This window comes from Sorex fumeus, unplaced genomic scaffold (assembly GCF_029834395.1).
Source record: "Sorex fumeus unplaced genomic scaffold, SorFum_2.1 ptg000002l, whole genome shotgun sequence".
NCBI classification, from domain to species: Eukaryota; Metazoa; Chordata; class Mammalia; order Eulipotyphla; family Soricidae; genus Sorex; species Sorex fumeus.
The window spans coordinates 6,207,237-6,225,405 of NW_026606059.1; the positions used below are offsets into that span (position 1 = coordinate 6,207,237).

An 18,169-nucleotide genomic window follows, 5' to 3' on the forward strand; every position below is an offset into this window, starting at 1 on the left:
GCGGGACCAAAAAAATCGAGAATCTGACGATCTGAGAGGAACTGGTGCACTGGTAAGACGTGATGGAGAACGACAAAACTCCGGTACTGAGAAGGATTGGAAAGGATGGCCATTGGCAGTGAGTGAGTCAGGACCAAAAAATACCCAAGTAAACATGACTGAACACAAAATGGCTCCAAAGCGCTTTTGGAAAAGCTAGTTTCTCTTTTGTACTGGCTTGACGAAAACGGGGACTATACAAAAGCGGAGATTTCCATAAATGTCTTTTACGTAGGCACTAAAATAAAAAAAACATTCCTCTAAGGCAGGTCTACGCGGTACCTCTTAAGGAAACCGGGGAAATAAAAAGCCAAAAAATAAAACCCGGCTGCTCCCCCCGGGGGCGGGGGGGGGGGGGGTCACTGGAAGGCCTGGTGGAAGCGGGGCAGCGTGGTGCTGGTGCCCAGGCTGCTGCCGAAGGCCGCCGACAGCGAGTGCAGGGGCCCAAGGCCCAGTGTGCTGGCCGCCTCCGGCAGCTCCTGGCTGGCCGCGGGCAGCGGGGTCCCGGGCGAGGCCGCCTCCTCCTGGGAGTAGCCCACGCCCAGGCTGCCCACGGACAGCGGGTTGTAGGGGGGGCCGTTGAGCGGGATGAAGTTGAACAGCTGCGAGAAGTCCAGCGCCGGCGTTCCCAGGGGGTCGCCGATGGAGAGAGAGCTCTTGGACAGGGCCAGCTCCCCGGCGGCCTCCTCGGAGGATGCGCCCGGGGGCTCGGGGCCCGCCTTGGCGGGGACCGAGGCCTGCGCGTCCTGGGAGGAGGAAGAGGAGGAGGAGGAAGAGGAGGAGGAGGAGGAGGAGGAGGAAGAGGAGGTGGAGGAGGAGGAGGGTGCGGCGGCCGGCAGCTCCATCAGGTAGCTGTCCAGCTCGCCCTTCAGCGGCTGCTCCTTGTCCGGGAGGGAGATGGCGTATGAGGTAGAACCGAAGGGGTACTTGAAGGCCAGGTGGTGGGGCGGGTGCACGGCGTCCATGTCCAGGGGGCAGGTGACCCCCAGGGGCAGCGTGGTGATCATCTGGTGGGCGGCGCCCGAGCCGGGCACGGACGGGAAGGCGCTGTTGTAGAGGTTCAGCTGCAGCGTGTTGGGGAAGGGCTTGGCCAGCAGCTCGCTGGACGGCAGGGCCATGACGGGCAGCAGCTCGTCCTTGATGGGCACCGACACGGCGTTGCACGTGAACGGGTCCAGGAAGTCCACGGGCTCCGTCTTGACCTTGAGCAGCTCCTGGCTGTGGCTCTTCTTCATGTGGCGCGTGAGGTGGTCCTTGCGGCCGAAGCGCTGGGCGCAGTACTGGCACAGGAAGTCCTTGCGGCCCGTGTGGACCACCATGTGGCGCCGCACGTCCTTGCGCGTGTAGAAGCGCCGCTCACAGTGCTCGCACTGGTGCTTCTTCTCCTTGACGCCACCCGACGCCTTGCCGGCGTGGGCCTTCAGGTGCTCCAGCAGCACGCCCGTGCTCTCGAAGGCCTGCAGGCACACCTTGCAGGTGAGGTCGCCGCTGGTGGCCGCGTGCAGGGCCAGGTGGCGCTTGAAGCCCAGCTTGGTGTTGTAGCTCTTCCCGCACTCTTCGCACTTGAACGTCTCCTTGTTGGGGTCGTGCGTGTGCAGGTGGTTCTTCAGGTGGTCCTTGCGGTGGAACATTTTCTCGCAATAGTTACACTTGTGGGTTTTCTCGGGAGAGTGGGTGGCCATGTGCCTTGAAACACAGACAGAGGTGGTCAGTGCCCCGCCCGCGGCCGCCGGGAGCCCCCGTCGCCAACAGCTGCTACGCTACGATGGCTCGGAGCGAGCCGCTCGGACACCGCGCGCGTCGAGAGGACACGAGACACGGACGGCAAGCAGAGCGAGGGGACAGGCCTACCCTGCGGGCCGAGCCGCGGCCACCGCGCTGCCAGGGGCCGCCCGCCTCGGTCTAGGAAAGCGAAGACAGGCAAGACGGCAGCGATGATGCCCGTGCACAGGGCCACGCCCTTGATCCGGGCCCAGGAGGACGCTAAACTCTCACTAGGCATAGCTTAGCGATCATTAAAAATTTAAAAAAAATAAACAAAAATTCCAAAGACAACCAAAAGACAGTGAAAAGCCTGCGGCTGAGGTCCCCCAGATTCGAGTCTAAGCTACGCAAACATCCTCCTCTCTGCGCGTCCGGCAGAGGAGTGTGTAGACAAACACAGACATTCACGACGGCCCCACACGGCCAAACATGACAGAAAGCAGAAGCCGAAAGACAAGGAGAGGCGAGTACCTTTGCAATTTGTACTTAGAGACAAAGGCCTTGCTGCAGTCCCGGTGCGTGCACTGGTAGGGCCTCTCCCCCGTGTGGGAGTACGAGTGTACCTTTAATTTCTCAACACTGTTAAAGGCCTTGTCGCACAGCCGGCAAGGAAAGTTTTTCCTGGGTTTGGTTTCACCGCGCTTACGTTTCCCTGCAGGGACTTTCTGGGTATCTCTCACTTCTGACAAGTCACCAGGAATGACAGTGGCCATCGCGGCCTAAAGCAGGCCTTCTTGTTGGACACTTGGGGACCGCCCAACTCCACTAAGTGATTTAGCGTTAGGTGACGTCTCAAGTTTCATGTGGTCGGAAAAGAAAGCAAAAAGGGACTGGAAAAAAAAATAAAGAAACAACTAGTTTGTAAGTAAACTTAATTAAAAAAAAATGTTTTTTTTTTTAACTTGCTATGTGATGCTTTCGAGTTTAAAAAGAAATCATAAACGGATTCAGCTGGTCTAATGTAATATCTGTGGGTTTCTTTCCACTTGCCAAGAAACATATTAATGCATTGCTCAGGATGGACAGTTGACACAGACTCTTGACTCCCCCTGATGAGATTGTACTTGGGAAAAGCCAGTAGAGATTCCGCGAACGCTTGGGGGCGCATCGAATCGTGGTCCTGAAAATGGGCTTCACTTGGCGCAAGAGGCTGGATCATGGAAATCGGACTGAAAACAAAAACGTTTCTGCAAATCTTGCAAGGTTCAAAAAGAACATTGATTTGTGTGTGCTGGTTCAAGTCATACTCTGTATTAAAGGAACACAGGTACACACAACCGAGAGAAAACTCCGGAAGGCACCTCAGGAACTGTCAGTCCATGGAGGCAGCACTGTGTAGACGAGGGGGATTCTGAGGGGGCGGAATGCAACCGCCCCAGAGTGAAAACTCCCGGTTTCTACCCGTGTTCTCCTGTTCCTGAGTCTAGTAGAGAGAAAAATTATCTTTCTAATGGGATGTGCAATGGGTCAACTTTGTTTTGTTTTGTGTTTTGGGCACCCATGACTGCTCGGGATTTACTCCTGGCTCTGCACTCAGGTAGTACCCCCCATTGGCGGGCCCAGGGGACCCTATGGGGTGCCGGGGGTTGGATGTCGGTCAGCCATGTGCAAGGCGGACGCCCTACCCACTGTACTGATGCTCTAGCCTTCGAATGATAAAGCTTTTATTTTTTGTGTTTTCTTTCTTTTTTTTTTTTTTTAACTTTTTGAGCCAGGCTGGCGATGCTCACGACTTACCCCCGGCTCTGTGCTCAGAGATCACCGGTGCTTCGGGGGGATCTTATGCGATGCTGGGAATCGGACCCGGGTCAGCTGCATGCAAGGCCAATGTCCTCCCCACTGAACTATAGAGTTCCAGCCTCAAGCTTCTGCTGTTGAATCAGGTGAACACCCTGGCTCTCTTCATCTCCAAGGATAGATTTGTCTGAATAAATTTCCTGTTTCTCACATCATAGGAAAGAAATTCTGGGCACTGAGTACTCCAGGTCAGGGACTGACTGAGCCTGAGCCAGGGCCGGGGGTGGGGGTGGGGGTCTCTGCGATCCCCCAGAAACCTGTGGGCACCACACACAGGGATTTCCCGTCCATGACACAGCACCCGTGCCAGGGAACAGCACGAAGGAGGAGTCTGAGGATGGGAAACGCTGTGCCACAGAGTCTGAGTTCTTCGGGGGGAGGAGGAGTGACCCGCACAGATTGGACGGCAGTTTTGTATACCCCCCAACTTTAAGTTGATCGAAACCTTTGGAAAGTCATAGATAAGAGACAGCAGATATTAGCAACTCTACTTCTCCAGGGTAAAAAAAAATCAACTCCCCAAAGATGCGAGATTTATCTGAAAGAGCTAAGTCCCTCCAGGTGCATGAAGCTAGTGTAACAAGGTCCTTTAAGGGACACAGAGATGACGAGTGTCTGTGGCCTTTTTTCACAACGTTAAAGAGATGACTCTAAAACGGGGACCAGGTTTTAACGGTGACACTACTTTTATGGTGACTAAATGAATGTAATTAAACACTGGTGAGATGGGTTTTTCAACCTAGTTATAAGAAAACATCATGTGTGTTTTCTTAAAATTTTTTGGTATTTTTTTAGTTTTGCTTATTGTTTTGTTTCTGGTTTTGGGGCCACACCTGGCTATATTCAGGGCTTATATTGACTCTGTGCTCATCACTCCTGGTGGGCTTGGGGGACCAAAAAGGGTGCTGGGAATTGAACCCAGGCTGGCCATCTGCAAGGCAAATGCCCTCCCTGCTGTACTATCACTCCAGCCCATTTGTTTTGTTTTTGGGCCACACTGGCAGTGCTCACGAGACCCCACAAGGCACTGAGGATTGAACATGGGTCAGAATGCCCCTGGCAAATGTCCTAGCCACTGTATTATCTCGCTGGCCCCAGCAGTGTCTTTTGGTATCAGATTGACAAGACACTGATTGATGGTTTTTGCAGACTCGAGCTATATTTTTGAAGGGGCTCTACATTCCTAACTTTCTTCTTCTTCTTCTTTTTTTTTTTTGCTTTTTGGGTAACACCCAGCGATGCTCAGGGGTTCCTCCTGGCTCTGCACTCAGGAATTACTCCTGGCGGTGCTCAGGGGACCATATGGGATGCTGGGAATCGAACCTGGGTCGGCTGCATGCAAGGCAAACACCCTACGTGCTGTGCTATCACTCCAGCCCCCAACTTTTTCCTTCTTTAGTGACACTGGGTACATTTGGCAATACGCCCCATTGCATTGTAATGTAGGAGGCTGTTGACAAAAGCGCCAATTTCAACAGCGAGTATTCAATCCAACCTGTTCAAGGGCACAGGTAGCCACAGGGTGGGGCGGGGTGCCCTTCCTGCATCAGGAGGTGGATACAGGCAAGACCTGGGGTTGTGCTGTTCAAACTGCCTCAAGCCTCTCCTGCAGTGACAATGATACAACCACGACTGCTGAACGTTACTGATGCCGACATTCCATGTTTCTTCTTGCTTGGAATTCTGGATCTTAGGGACATGGGTTTTAAAAAATGATCTCATTCTGGAGACAGCCCCTCGGCCACTCAGGAACGTGTACAGAGCTATTCTGCTGTGGTCAATCTACGACCTGGGAGTTGGTTTAACGCATTCTGCCAAGACAGGGGGGAAAACGTTTATGACTAAGTGACTTCCTAACAACGCTTCTGTGAAAGCTGATCACTTTTCCCAGGGTAAAATCAACAGGGAATGCAAAATAACTAATTCCCTGTTGATAATACCCAGAAATATTTCAAGGACTGGTCAGATCTCTCATTAGTGTGTTACGGAATACAATCGTAATGGGTAGAGGATGCCATCTGAGAAAAATTACTTCTAAATTATTGGGGAAAAAGGTGTATTTTATGTTTTAGAACAGTTGGAGGAGCTGGAGCCCTACGACAGCGTGTGCAGGGACACAGTGAGGCCGGAACTGAACACAGGTCGGCTGAATTCAAGCCAAGCGCCCTACACAACTCCTCGCCACGATCTTTCCGGCCCCCCCAAAAAAGTGTATTAAAAGTGCACCATGAAACGATATGTAAACAGTGAATGATACTGAGTCATACTCAATATGGAAAATAAATTCTGTTATCTTTCATGTACATACTGAGCAATGGAGAAGAGCAGATTTCAAATATTACACTTTTCTGAGACCAGCTGAACTTTCTTAGAGGCTAATAATATCTTTTAATCTTACATCTTACGAAACTTAATCAAGTTACAGGTGCATGATAAGTTTAAACATACATCTCTGAGTTCCAAATCAAATGGAAGCTCGCATTCATAATAGCATCTTCATTAAATACAGGACTGTGAAGCGCATGCACAAAGCGGCCGTGATTTCTGCTGAATGCCTACCTGATGGCAGATGGGAAAGGCCTCAGACCTTGATCTTAGCCCGTTCCATTGACTCTTTGTGGAAGAGAGTGGAATCCAGTCCTTCCCATTTTGGCCAATCTATGGAAGAAAAAAATAAGAATGGACTACACTCTAATAGAAACTGGCACAGAAAGGATGGAAAACAAAGGAACAAAGAATCGCAATGTAATGGCGCATGCTTCGGTCCATGTCCTGCTGCTGAGTCATGCATTAATTTTCACCAATTGCTAATGATTAGTTCTAAGCACACTGACATAACCAAATAAATGCAGAAATAAAGTGAAATAGCAAAACCCACACAAACGGCATTTTGTGATGCTGAATGACTTCCCTTTTTTATTCCAAAATTCAATTTAGTTTTTCAATAAACTTGCCTACTGAGGTAAATGGGCATTAGGGTAACCAGCTGTAAAGTGACTTGTCAAAACCTCATTCCACTTAATGATACTGCTGAAGAGATAAATTCAGGTTTTTTATTTTTTTGTTTTTTTTTGGTTTGGGGCCATACCTAGTGGTGCTCAGGCCTCATTCCTAGCTCTGAGCTCAGGGATCACTCCTGGTGGGTTCGGGGGACCAGAGGGAATGCCAGGGATCGAACCCAGGTCAGCTGCATGCAAGGCAACTGCCCTACCTGCTGGACTATCCACCCCCAACTCAGTTCTCTCTCGGAAAGTGTGTGTGTGAGGCACGTCATCCAAGAATAGTAGCTCCTAAAGTAAGCACTCACACACCCACACTGCACGCATGGCCCACAAGCACCTCTGCACTGGACATCTGTTCCCCTGTAACACCTGCCAATTCACCCCTCAGAATCTGCAAGGACTGCTGAGGTGCAGCAGAAACCCTTGCTCTTAAGAGTTCAAGAGCAAACCGGGGAAGTTAAAGACAGGCTTATTACAGAAGACAGGACTGAGAGACAGAAAGCAGCTTCTGGCTTCAGGAGATCACGATAAAAAATAATCAATAACTTAAAACTGCCTATCAGTTGCATGATCTTCTGTAGACCAAGAACATGCATGAAAAAAGAAATAAAAAATAAAATAGTTGATCGTTCTTGGCTGTACAAGAAGAAGTGAAAGACTAATAGTCCAAAGGAAGAAAGAACTAGTATTTTCTGTGATTGAGCATACAGTGAACCAAGAGCTTAGTAAATTCTGAATTCTTTTAAAGATGAATATTGAAAAATAGTCATTAAGAATGTGAGAGGGATAATCCTAATCAAATGATTCAAATGCCATCTTCACCAATAATATTTTATTGAAAATGATTTTAGGTGCTGTCCTAAGCATAAATTTGATTAAACTCCCCAGCTGAACTTTACAGAATTTGACGACGTGTAAATAAAATCGTTAACAGGTGGCATTCAAGCATCAACGCAAAAATACTGAGTATAATTGAAAGCAGCATTATTCTCACAGCTTCAAAGACAAGAAAAATTAAAATGTAGGCCAACAAAAGATATTTAAAAAGTTAAAAGCGAGAGCTCCGTTCTTTGGGAAAGCACAGGGCATGCATAAATGGAAGAACTGAATTCTGCACATAAAAAATTGCAAAAACGATGAAATTAATTTTGTAGATACTTACTTGCCCGGGCCCATACTGAGTTTTGGGTAGGGTTACTAAGAGGATGGAAGCCCGCGTGTGTGTATTTAGTGACTCTAGCACCTGCGAGGGGAGTGTTTTCATCTCTACCATCTGCCTGAAATTCAACGGACCTGAGCGTCCGCGCATCCGCTTTGCTATTCAGAGTGGAGAGGCGCGGACGCCAACACAGAGGCACAGGGAAACTCTGCCGCAGACTCCCGTGTCCCTCTGACCAGCACGGGCCAGGAGGGCAGGCCGGCAAACCAAGGTGCAGGGCACAAAGACAAGGAGGGCGTAGTTGGTACTTACTTCTCTGTCAGAGCTGCCAAGTAAGGCCCCCCAAGGAAACACATTTTAAGACTTAAAAGCGTCTTTTAATCGATACATTTTGCAGAGCAAATTCGACATCGTTTCAATCAGAGTTCAAAAGAGGAACTATCACATTTGAGTGGGAAAATGATTCGGGTTGGCAAAGATCTAAAGCCAGAGTCGACTGATCACCACCAACCAACACATTTTTCTTCTTTTCTGGTCCAGTGTAAATTTTACTACAGAGCTCAAAGACGAAAACATGATGCCCACGGCACACGGTCGTTAACAATCAAAATCCTTTAGAACCTCAGTATTTCACTGTTGTGTAAAACAATACTCTCTTGATCTGAAATATGACAAGCCTACAAATTACCCGTTACACATTTTACAGTCCGAAATTCAATAATACATAAAGCCATAATTTTCATTAATTTTTAACACAAAACACAGTTTCCAAGTCATGGTGAATTTCCCTAAACTCACCCGAATTGCTCTGAGTTCTCACATGTGGCCAAGAAATTTCAGAGCACTGCTAATTACTTCTCCAAACAAAGGAAATCAGGGGCAGGACAGAGTTCATTATTACTTAGCTCGATGTAATCAATGTGAAAAATAAAGCCTGCTTTCCATCTGTGATCTTTGGGGGTGCCCTGGTCTGGGTGGCACCCGGCGGTGCTGGGATGCTCAACGCTGAGGGGAGGCAAGGCGTCTGCCTCTGAGCTCTCTCCTGACTCTCTGAGGCACGCTTAAACAGCACTGTGACTGCTATTTTGAAAAGTCTACAAGGCACAGTTTGTATCTCTGTTTTTCCTTTCTATGTTCCAAGGACGGGTTATTTGGCTTTAAGTAATTAAAAGTTCTATGCCTCTGTCTGGCTGAAGAACCATAAACCATCCGCTTTATGGAAAAACGTATATGCCACAGGTTTCGAATCCCTAGAAGGTGCTTCGGAAAACCTTATGCATATTTTGTAGTGTCGGAACAGTCTCTTTGCTTCCTCGGGCAATTTTGCATATGTAAAAACAATAATTAAAGAGAAGATTGTGTGTGTGCCAGACAGATTTATCTTCTATGTTTTACATTCTGAAACGGTGACTCACATAGAAAAATAGCAAGCAAAAGTGAATCATACATCAGAAGGTCTACTAACATGAATTCCTCTGAGGATACAGGCCAAAAAGAACAGGCCTGCCTATACTGAAACTGTTTTCATGAAACTATCCAATTCTGATAATAATTTCTTTAATAGCTGTAAACTTTGCAATACTTACCTTCATTAATACATCTTTCATATTCAAGTTAAAATCACACTTTGCTAATTAAGGACAAATGACATCAAAGGCAAAAATGCCATTCTTCCCATGTCAATCAGGAAACTTCCATTAGTAAACAATTTAGAAAATGCCCACATTTACCTAAAACATGACTTTCACTTTTCAATGTTTTATGCCTAATTGCAAAAGGAAACTTACCAGCAGTCAACACTTTCATTCGTGTTTACAAAACACATCAGAGCTCTGTATAATGTGAAATAAACCATTTCGGAGAGAAATGGCTGAAGTAAGGCAATAGCACACTTAGAACACCTCTGGATTCCTTAGAATAATTTTTACAGCACTCAATTTTCACAGGTCTTAAAATCAGTTATTCACAAATCACAAATCATCCTGTTAATTGTCGATTGCCTCGAGCAGACCCCAGTAACATCTCCTTCATCCTAGCCCTGAGATTATATTCACGGCTCTTTAGGAGAATGAGACCCATCATTGTTACTGGTATTTGGCATATTGGGTACGCCACGGGGAGTTTGCCAGACTCTGCCCTGTGGGCAGGCTACATTTGGCAGCATGCCAGTTTGTCCAAAGTAGGAATGAGATGTCAGTTATTAGAGAAAAAAAATAAAAGGGGGGGGGGGATCCGGCAGCTATTAATATCCAACAAATTACAAACACTGTAGACAAACAGTGGGGCTGGTGCTGTGTTAATTTTCCTCATCAATAGTTCCCAGAAAAGGAAGGAAAACTCTTGCCGAATGAAGGAAGGAAATGAAAGCAGGGCAAGTGCTTTCTAGCCGTGAAATGAACCTGTTCATCATTTGTTCCATCACTAGAGCAAACATAGGACAGAACAGACAACTAGAGCCCAGGAAAAAAGCGTGACACAATTCGGTCCCCAAACGTCGACCACTACAAAGGCAGTTTTGAAAGGCGGCAGCAGTGATAAGACCAAAGCAGTGGCAGAGACTTGGAGAGTTGCAGGAGACGAGCATTGTCGGGTGAACCCTACTGCTAAGTAAATCACGCAGTTGGGGCTGGAGCGATAGCACAGCGGGTAGGGCATTTGTCTTGCACACGGCAGACCTAGGTTCGATTCCCAGGATTCCATAGGGTCCCCCGAGCACCGCCAGGAATCATTCCTGAGTGCAGAGCCAGGAGTAACCCCTGTGCATCGCTGGGTGTGACACCCCTCCCCCCAAAAAAGCAAAAAAAAAATTAAAGTAAAGAAATCGCGCAGTATAACGTGGGTGCTACAATGCAGCTCCTGCTCCTAATAAGAAATCCAAGAACGGAAAAAGCCTGCACCAGCACCCCTGAGCGGTGGGCTGTGATGGGGAAGCAGAAGGGAGAACAGGGGCTTCGAGGGGGGTGGGGGAAGAAGAGGCAAGGAGCTGGGATTGAGGCAGGGGCTGGAAAAAACTCATTTTATGCCCGAAGCGACGGATATCAGAAAATTCATTGCACTACACTACGTGCTATAATTACGAAAATTTTAAAAATAAATTAAGGGTGACCAATTGGAACACCTTTAACCCCACTCTCATTCTTTGGCCCCAGAAAACTCACTTTTACTACACAAATAGCAGGAAAAAAAAAACCCAACGGAGAAGGGAAACAGCACACCCACTGGCTTTTCTGAGTCGACAGAGGGCGAAAAGTCAACCCCTATGTTGACCAACAGATGACACGAGCCTCTGGCACAGCCAGGGTCTCCCTTCGGACCACCCTGCGCCGGAGAGGTCTGCTTGCTGGTTTCCGGGTATACCTAGAGAGCAAATAGACCATCTGCTCGAGATGGAATTTTCAAATAAAACTTGGTTTCCAGGTCAGAAACATTTTTCTTGCTTGTTTTATGGAGCACAGAATGTCGTACTAGGTTAAAAGGCTTTTCTTATTTTTTTTTTTATGTTCTATACGTTAGAGTCACCACTTTAACTACTAGATGACAAAATCCGTACCCTCCTGGTGGATGTCATTTGAGGCGGGGCTACTGGCCCACCACCAGTGGTGCTGAAGGCTTCCCCCATAACCAGGGTCATTCCTTGGGGGGTGGAGGAGGTCTCTGAGGACCAGATGGGGCTGGGGCTCAAAGCTGGGTGGGCTACGTGCAAGACAAGAGCCCTGACCACCGCACCATCTCTCTAGCCCCGTCTGAAAAATGGACAGTCTTACAAGCTGATGAGTGGTTCACTGGGGGTAGTTTCACTTTTTTCCCCCATGGAGGATAGCATCTTTGCAAACAGGAAAATCAGAGAACAAAAAGCAATGGTGCTCGAGAACAAAGAAGAATAATGATATCTGAGTACCAAGACAGTTTCGTCAAAGCTTTCGTTACGTTTTGAGGCCTTCCACATTTGATCTGCTTTCTTTTTGTGTAAAGAATGTCTAAAATATTGGTGTTCTGGGTAGTGTGAAAAGGAGAGGCAGCTTCCGGGGTGTGATCTGGAAACTGCCAATCTCCCAAACCGTGAAAACAGGGGACGAGGAGACAACAAGAATGCCCCACACCAACCAGAAACACGTTCCATCTGAACGGACCTCAATAGTCGGGGGCTACAACTTCATTTTCTCCGAGGCAACGCCCCGTGCTACTAAAACGACAAACAGCCTAATCTAGGCTTCATGTTCGAACGCTTCAAACCACTCACACTGAGTCTGTAAGAGATCCAAATAGAAAGGCGAGAACAGTAGGCAGGAAGACCAAGGGGGAACAGGGAAGATGATTTTAATTAGTTAAAACAAACAAACAAAAAACAGCTTGGGCCAAGTGAACGCAACCGAAGACGTCTCGAAGTGCCACGCGGCTTTGCGCTCTGGCAGATGACACGATGGGACACGAGTGTGGGTGCCAAACTGCGAGGGGCGCCCCGCAGAGTCAAGAAGACGGAGCCCACGTGTCCGCCAGACTCCGTGTCACTCATCACTTCGACCGCCCAGCGTTACGTCCGTGCGGTCTCGGATCAAACTAGAGCTGGGCTTGGCCGCCTCTTACTTCTTTCTCCCCACACAGCTGACGTTCACTGGGCTCCTGTCGAGGCGAAAGTGTCAAACCGAGGCTACCCCCTTTCTCCACTTCCACAGAACCTCCACTGTCTACATTCTGCCCGGGGCCGCTCTGACAAGACCTTTCATCCATCTGAGGCTGCCCCGCCGATGCCAACTGCTTGAGAAAGAAAGAACTTCAGCTCTGTGCCGCTCGGAGCCCTTCCCCTGAGACTGGCTACTGAGCTTTTTGTGCGGCTGGGCATCCAGAGTGACCGTCAGTTCCAATCCCATCTCGGGCACTTGCTCAGGGGCCTGTCGCAGGGCCCACATTCAGGATTTACCACCTACGGTACTCGTAAGCGATTTCAGGACTCGACAGGCAGGTGGAGGTTTCCAAGTTCCTTCAGTCTCCAACCAATTTAAAATCAGTTCCACTAGAATGAAACTATACGTCTCTGGTCTTTTTGTTTTTTCCTTCTGAGGCGGGACTTTCGAGGAGACTCATATCCTCCCAGGGGCCTACCCCGTTTCTGTCAGTGGGAATATTCGACTCAGTGGCCCATGCAGGCAGGAAGCTACCGACCAGGTTTTTTTTTTTTCTTCCGCTTTATGGGTCACACCAGGTGATGCACAGGGGTTACTCCTAGCTCTGCACTCAGGAGTTATTCCTGGAGGTGCTCAGGGGACCATATGGGATGCTGGGAATCGAACGTGGTTCGGCTGGGTGCAAGGCAAATGCCCTACCCGCTGTGCTATTGCTCCAGCCCCACTGACCAGGTTTTTAGATCATTTCTTCTTTTCAGTGTTTTGTTCCGTGACTCCTTCAGCGTGTAAGACAGGTGTTAATGATAGTTTATGGTTTGGATACAGTAAAAGTCAGAGAGTGAGGGAAAAGAACAGAGCAAAATGCCAATACCTTTCAAAGGCTATTCTTCACGTGACACTCAACTAAGAGCCTCATGCAGAACAGAGAGGACAGTTTTAACTGCTTAGAGATACAAGAGAAAATCAAAAAGAAGACAAAGTGCAATATTATAGTTGGTTGATCCCCCCCTTTTCAAACCGCTAAAAATCCGCTTCCGTGAAAAACAAGTTTAAAAATTACCATGACGTACAAAAAGTAATCAATAATGCATCCCACTAAAAAGTCACAAACTTCTAGGAATATACTTCAAGAACGTCTGTAATACAAGTAATCAGTAATGCATACCGCTGAAAAAGCCACACACTTTCAGGAATATACTTCAAGAACATTTGTAGTTCAATAAAGAGCTTCAACTTCACGTGGACTCAAAGTTATTGTCTTGTTTCATAGAACCTGATGCTCGCTAGAGAATCTGACAGGTGGATTTATTTTATTTAAAAATTTTTTTGCGGAGAATCCTCCCAGGAGGGGAGATGCATGTTGAAAGTAGGCTATGGACTGAACATGATTGCCACTCAATGCCTCTTTTGCAGACCACAACACCCAAAAGGAGAGAGAGAACAAAAGGGAATGCCCTTCCACAGAGGCAGGGTGGGATGGTGGGGGGGGGGGGAGATAGGGGGTGGGAGGGATACTGGGATCCATAATGGTGGAAAATGGGCACTGGTGGAGGGATGGGTATTTGATCATTGTACAATTGAAACCCAAGCACAAAAATTTGTAAATCTACAACTGTACCTCATAGGGTTTCACTAATAAAAATTTGAAAAAAAAAAAATTTCAAAAAAAAAATTTTTTTTTTGCTTTTTTTTTTGGGGGGGGGGGGCGGTCACACCCAGCGATGCTCAGGGGTTACTCCTAGCTCTGAACTCAGGAATTACTCCTGGCGGTGCTCAAGGGGCCAGATGGGATGCTGGGAATCGAACCTGGGTTGGCTGCGTGCAAGGCAAACGCCCTACCCGCTATGCTATCACCCCAGCCCCTGACAAGTGAATTTAAAGACCTTTTCTCTCACTGCAGAGCCCTGAGGTGAGGCCTGGCCTGGCCCTCTGCTTCCTCTCCCTCCCTCTTGCTGCCTCTGGAGTAGGAGTCTGAGCCCCCACCCGCTGGTGTTTGGCACAGCGCCTTTGAGGTGACCAGTCTTCCCACCGTCAGGTGTCAGGCCCTGGCCAGCCTGCCTCTGCGGCCCTGGTGATGAACTTACCTGGTACCAAGTCCGCATATGCCCAGACTCCCTACACCTCCACTCTGTGCCTGAGGCGCACATCTGCACACGCCGAGACACCCCAGAAGCCTGCGTGTGTCCACTTCCTACCAAGGCGAGCAAGCCAGGGCTGTCCGCTGAGATCCTGACTCCAGTCTCAGCCCAGCCGCAGCGAGCTCTGGGGTGGGGGCAGCTGCCCCCCACCCCCCCACCTTCCCTGAGTCCATCAGATTCCTCCCAGCCATAGAAGCGGGACTGGTGGTAACGTGGAACCAGGGCCACGAGATGCAGAGATGGGAGAGCTTAAGAGTTCATCCGTGGGCTATTTTGGGGGAATATGAACTAATAAGCTTTTCCATCCGCGACGCGTTCTGCCCACGGGGTACGAGGGACCGCTCCTGGCCAGCATTCCAATCCTTCCATTAGGCCGTGTGGATAGAAGTCCGGCCGATCACAATACAGAGCCGGCAAAGTGGCATGCTTATTATGTGGCATGCTTTCCAAAGCTTTCCGTATCGGATCTTGTGTGATTCGGTAGCTGGAATAACTGGTGACGTTGAAAACCATGCCATATAATGGTAAAAGCCACGTACCTGGAGACCCTGCTTCAGACTCTAGCAAGGGAACCTTATCAATACATCATCAGAGAGTGAAGCATTCCGGGTGCCAAGTACGGCCAATGCAGCACCAAGCGGCAACCTAGAAAGAAAAGAAGAATTAGTTGGAAATTCCCAAAGTCACACCCAATGGGGCAGGGGCGTACGACTCAAATGAGTTGTGGTTGTGCTTTTTTTTTTAACTATAAAATTAACCTTAAATCCTTTTAGAAGCACGCAAACAAACAAACAAACACTGTCCTCCCATTGTTCATCGATTTGCTCGAACAGGCCCAGTAATGTCTCCATTTTTTGAGACTCACTGTTACTGTGTTTGGCATATCAAATACGTCACGAGGAGCTTGTCAGGCCTTGCCGTGCGGGTGAGATACTCTCGGTAGCTTGCCGGGCTCTCTGAGAGGGGCGGAGGAATCGAACCCAGCTTAGCCGGGCTGGCTGCGTGCAAGGCAAACGCCCTACCGCTGTGCTATCGCTCCAGCCCTTTAGAAGCAAATGTGTGAGACCAAATATAGTACACTGAGAAATGAAAACAAATCATTACCCTCAGATTTAGATATTTTCCTCATGAAGCCTAATTAAGTAATTTACACTGTTCCTATTCCTACTTAAAAAACATTATTCTGAGTTTTTTTCATTTTTTTTTTTCATTTCATTTCATCATCCTGTTAATCGTCGATTGCCTCGAGCAGGCCCCAGTAACGTCTCTTTCATCCTAGCCCTGAGATTATATTCACGGCTCTTTAGGAGAATGAGACCCATCATTGTTACTGATATTTGGCATATTTGGTAGGCCACGGGGAGTTTGCCAGACTCTGCCCTGTGGGCAGGCTACATTCGATAGCCTGCAAGTTTGTCCAAAGTAAGAATGAGATAATAAGATGTCACGCGGCCGCTCATTTCCTTCATATGTGTCCTAAACACATCATTCTCTCCTTTGGAACAGTTTTCAGACAGGCTTCCCATGCGACTACATTGTTCAGAACAGCAGCTGAGGGATGGAGCCCTTCTGCTTGGTGCTCCCAGAGGCATTCAGTCATGGGGAAGGAACAAACTGTGAGCACCCTGTATCCCAAAGTCTGGAAACTGCAATGTTTGGGGTGAGAAAGGAAACCCACCCATGTTGGTGGGAATGTCTTCTGGCTCAGCCTCTATGGAGAGCAATATGGAAATCTCTCCAATAAAGCAGGACAGGAATGCGCAGATGACCCAGCAATACTACTTGTTGGTTCAATCCCCCAAACACAAAGACGTTTATCTGAAAGGCTGTATGCACACCTAGGTTCATGTGAAAGTCAAGATATGGAAACAACCCAAATGCCCAACTATGGACGAAGAGATCAAGAAAGTTACGATATAGATACAGAATGGAATACTATGCAGCTCTAAAAATGACCAAAACCATGCAATCTGCTGCAACATGGATGAAAGTAGAGGATATTTAACTGAGTGAAGTCAGTTAGGAAGAAAGGGATGGACACAGAACGATCCCTCAGGTATGGGACTTAAAGACACACAGCGAGGGAGGAACAATGAGCCGAGGGCAGCACAAGCAGGGAGGTCTGATCCACACCACTGTGCTGGGGAGGGGATTTGAAGTGGAGGGACACTGGGGTCCTTGGAGAGGGACTGGGGGCCCTGGTGATGGGTGTGGTGCTAGGATTATGTGTATGAGAAACCATCGTTAACAGTACTGCAGAACCCAGACCTCAGTGTCCTCATTGGAGGCAGAGTAAGGAGCGGTCTCAAGCCTCAACGGCCTCAAGACTGAGAGTCTCTGAGAGTCTTCACAACGAAGGACTCACTCATTTGAAAGGGAAGTTACAGGTGGCTGAGGCTTCGTAACAGCCCATCTTTGTGGCAGGTGACAAAGACCTCGCCCTGTGGGGAGGGCCCGAGTGAGCAGAAATGCCGTCCCCTGCAAACCAAATCGCCCGTCATCGCATGGGCCCCAGAGTGGGGGTGTCTGGGAAGAGAATTTCAGCACTCTACAGATCTGCAGCCCCGGGACGCAGGCCAGGCACAGCCTGGTGCTCTAGGAGGGGGTCTGTGGGGCGCAGCTCACTTTGTCAGCTGGAGGATCATGCCGCTGAGTAAAATAACATCTACCGGAGAGACTGTCACTGTCACGGTCCTCCCGTTGTTCATTGATTTGCTCGAGCGGGCCCAGTAATGTCTCCATTGTGAGATTTGTTGGTACTGTGTCTGGCATATCAAATACACCACGGGGAGATTGCCAGGCGCTGCCGTGCGGGCGAGATTCTCTTGGTAGCTTGCCAGGCTCTCTGAGAGGGGCGGAGGAATCGAACTCGGGTCGGCCCCGTGCAAGGCAAACGCCCTACCTGCTGTGCTATTCCTCCAGCCTGGAGAGACAAGCAGCGGAAACACCGAAGGGCATAAAGGGGGATGAATCCTATGGAACTGGGGTGGGTTTTAATTTATTTTTTTCTGCTTTGAAGAAAGCAAATAAAGGGAGGGAGGAGAAGACTCGCTGCGGAGGAAGCAGAGCACACGGGTGACAAGCGTGGATGGCGAGAGGCGCTGGGGTGACCCGCGGGCTGCAGTGTGCAGGGTCAGCCGGTGAGAAACCAGGGCTGGGACCCGGACCCCCGGGGTGGGGGAGGGGGAGCACAGAGGGGTCTGAGGTGCCGGTGAGCAGGTGTGGGGGGGGGAGGAGGAGGGGAGAGGGGATAAGGGAGCCGGAGCAGATGCCCGCTGGGGCCTCGAGCAGAAAGCAAACCGGCGACAGCCACCCTTGCGCGCGCCCTGGCCAGAGGCAGGGGGTCAGGGAGCGGGTGCTCTGGCCAGCAAGGGCAGAGTAGGTGGCAGCTCTGCCGGGCTGCCAAGCAAGCCCCTGCCACCCACCCTGGGAGAAGTCTGCAGGCAAGAGGGGTGAGAGAGAGGGGGAGGCTCCAAGGTGGGCTCGAGGCCGGGGGGGGGGGGGGCGACAGCACTGCCTTCAGCTGGTTCCTCTCAGAGCACGGGTCCAGGGCAGCGCCGGGTGGGAGGGGAAGGACGATGCCAGGGGATGAGGAGCCGGGAGGGACCGGCCGGGTCCTCACGCGGGCCCCCAGCATGGGGGGGGTGC

At 49.3% G+C, this 18,169-nt stretch overlaps 1 protein-coding gene across 1 annotated transcript in view; it reads right to left on the reverse strand.

Moving 5' to 3' along the window:
• Nucleotides 1–397: 397 nt before the first annotated feature.
• The window catches only part of PLAG1 (PLAG1 zinc finger), a 39,705-nt gene continuing 21,933 nt past the window's right edge, over nucleotides 398–18,169 (reverse strand). The window contains exons 2-5 of the mRNA XM_056136332.1: nucleotides 15,061–15,166; nucleotides 6,160–6,258; nucleotides 2,275–2,633; nucleotides 398–1,725 (exon numbers count right to left, since the gene is read on the reverse strand). Coding sequence (XP_055992307.1) covers nucleotides 399–1,725; nucleotides 2,275–2,516 — 1,569 coding nt within the window. The 5' untranslated portion in view covers nucleotides 2,517–2,633; nucleotides 6,160–6,258; nucleotides 15,061–15,166 and the 3' untranslated portion in view covers nucleotide 398. The remainder of the gene's footprint in view (nucleotides 1,726–2,274; nucleotides 2,634–6,159; nucleotides 6,259–15,060; nucleotides 15,167–18,169) is intronic.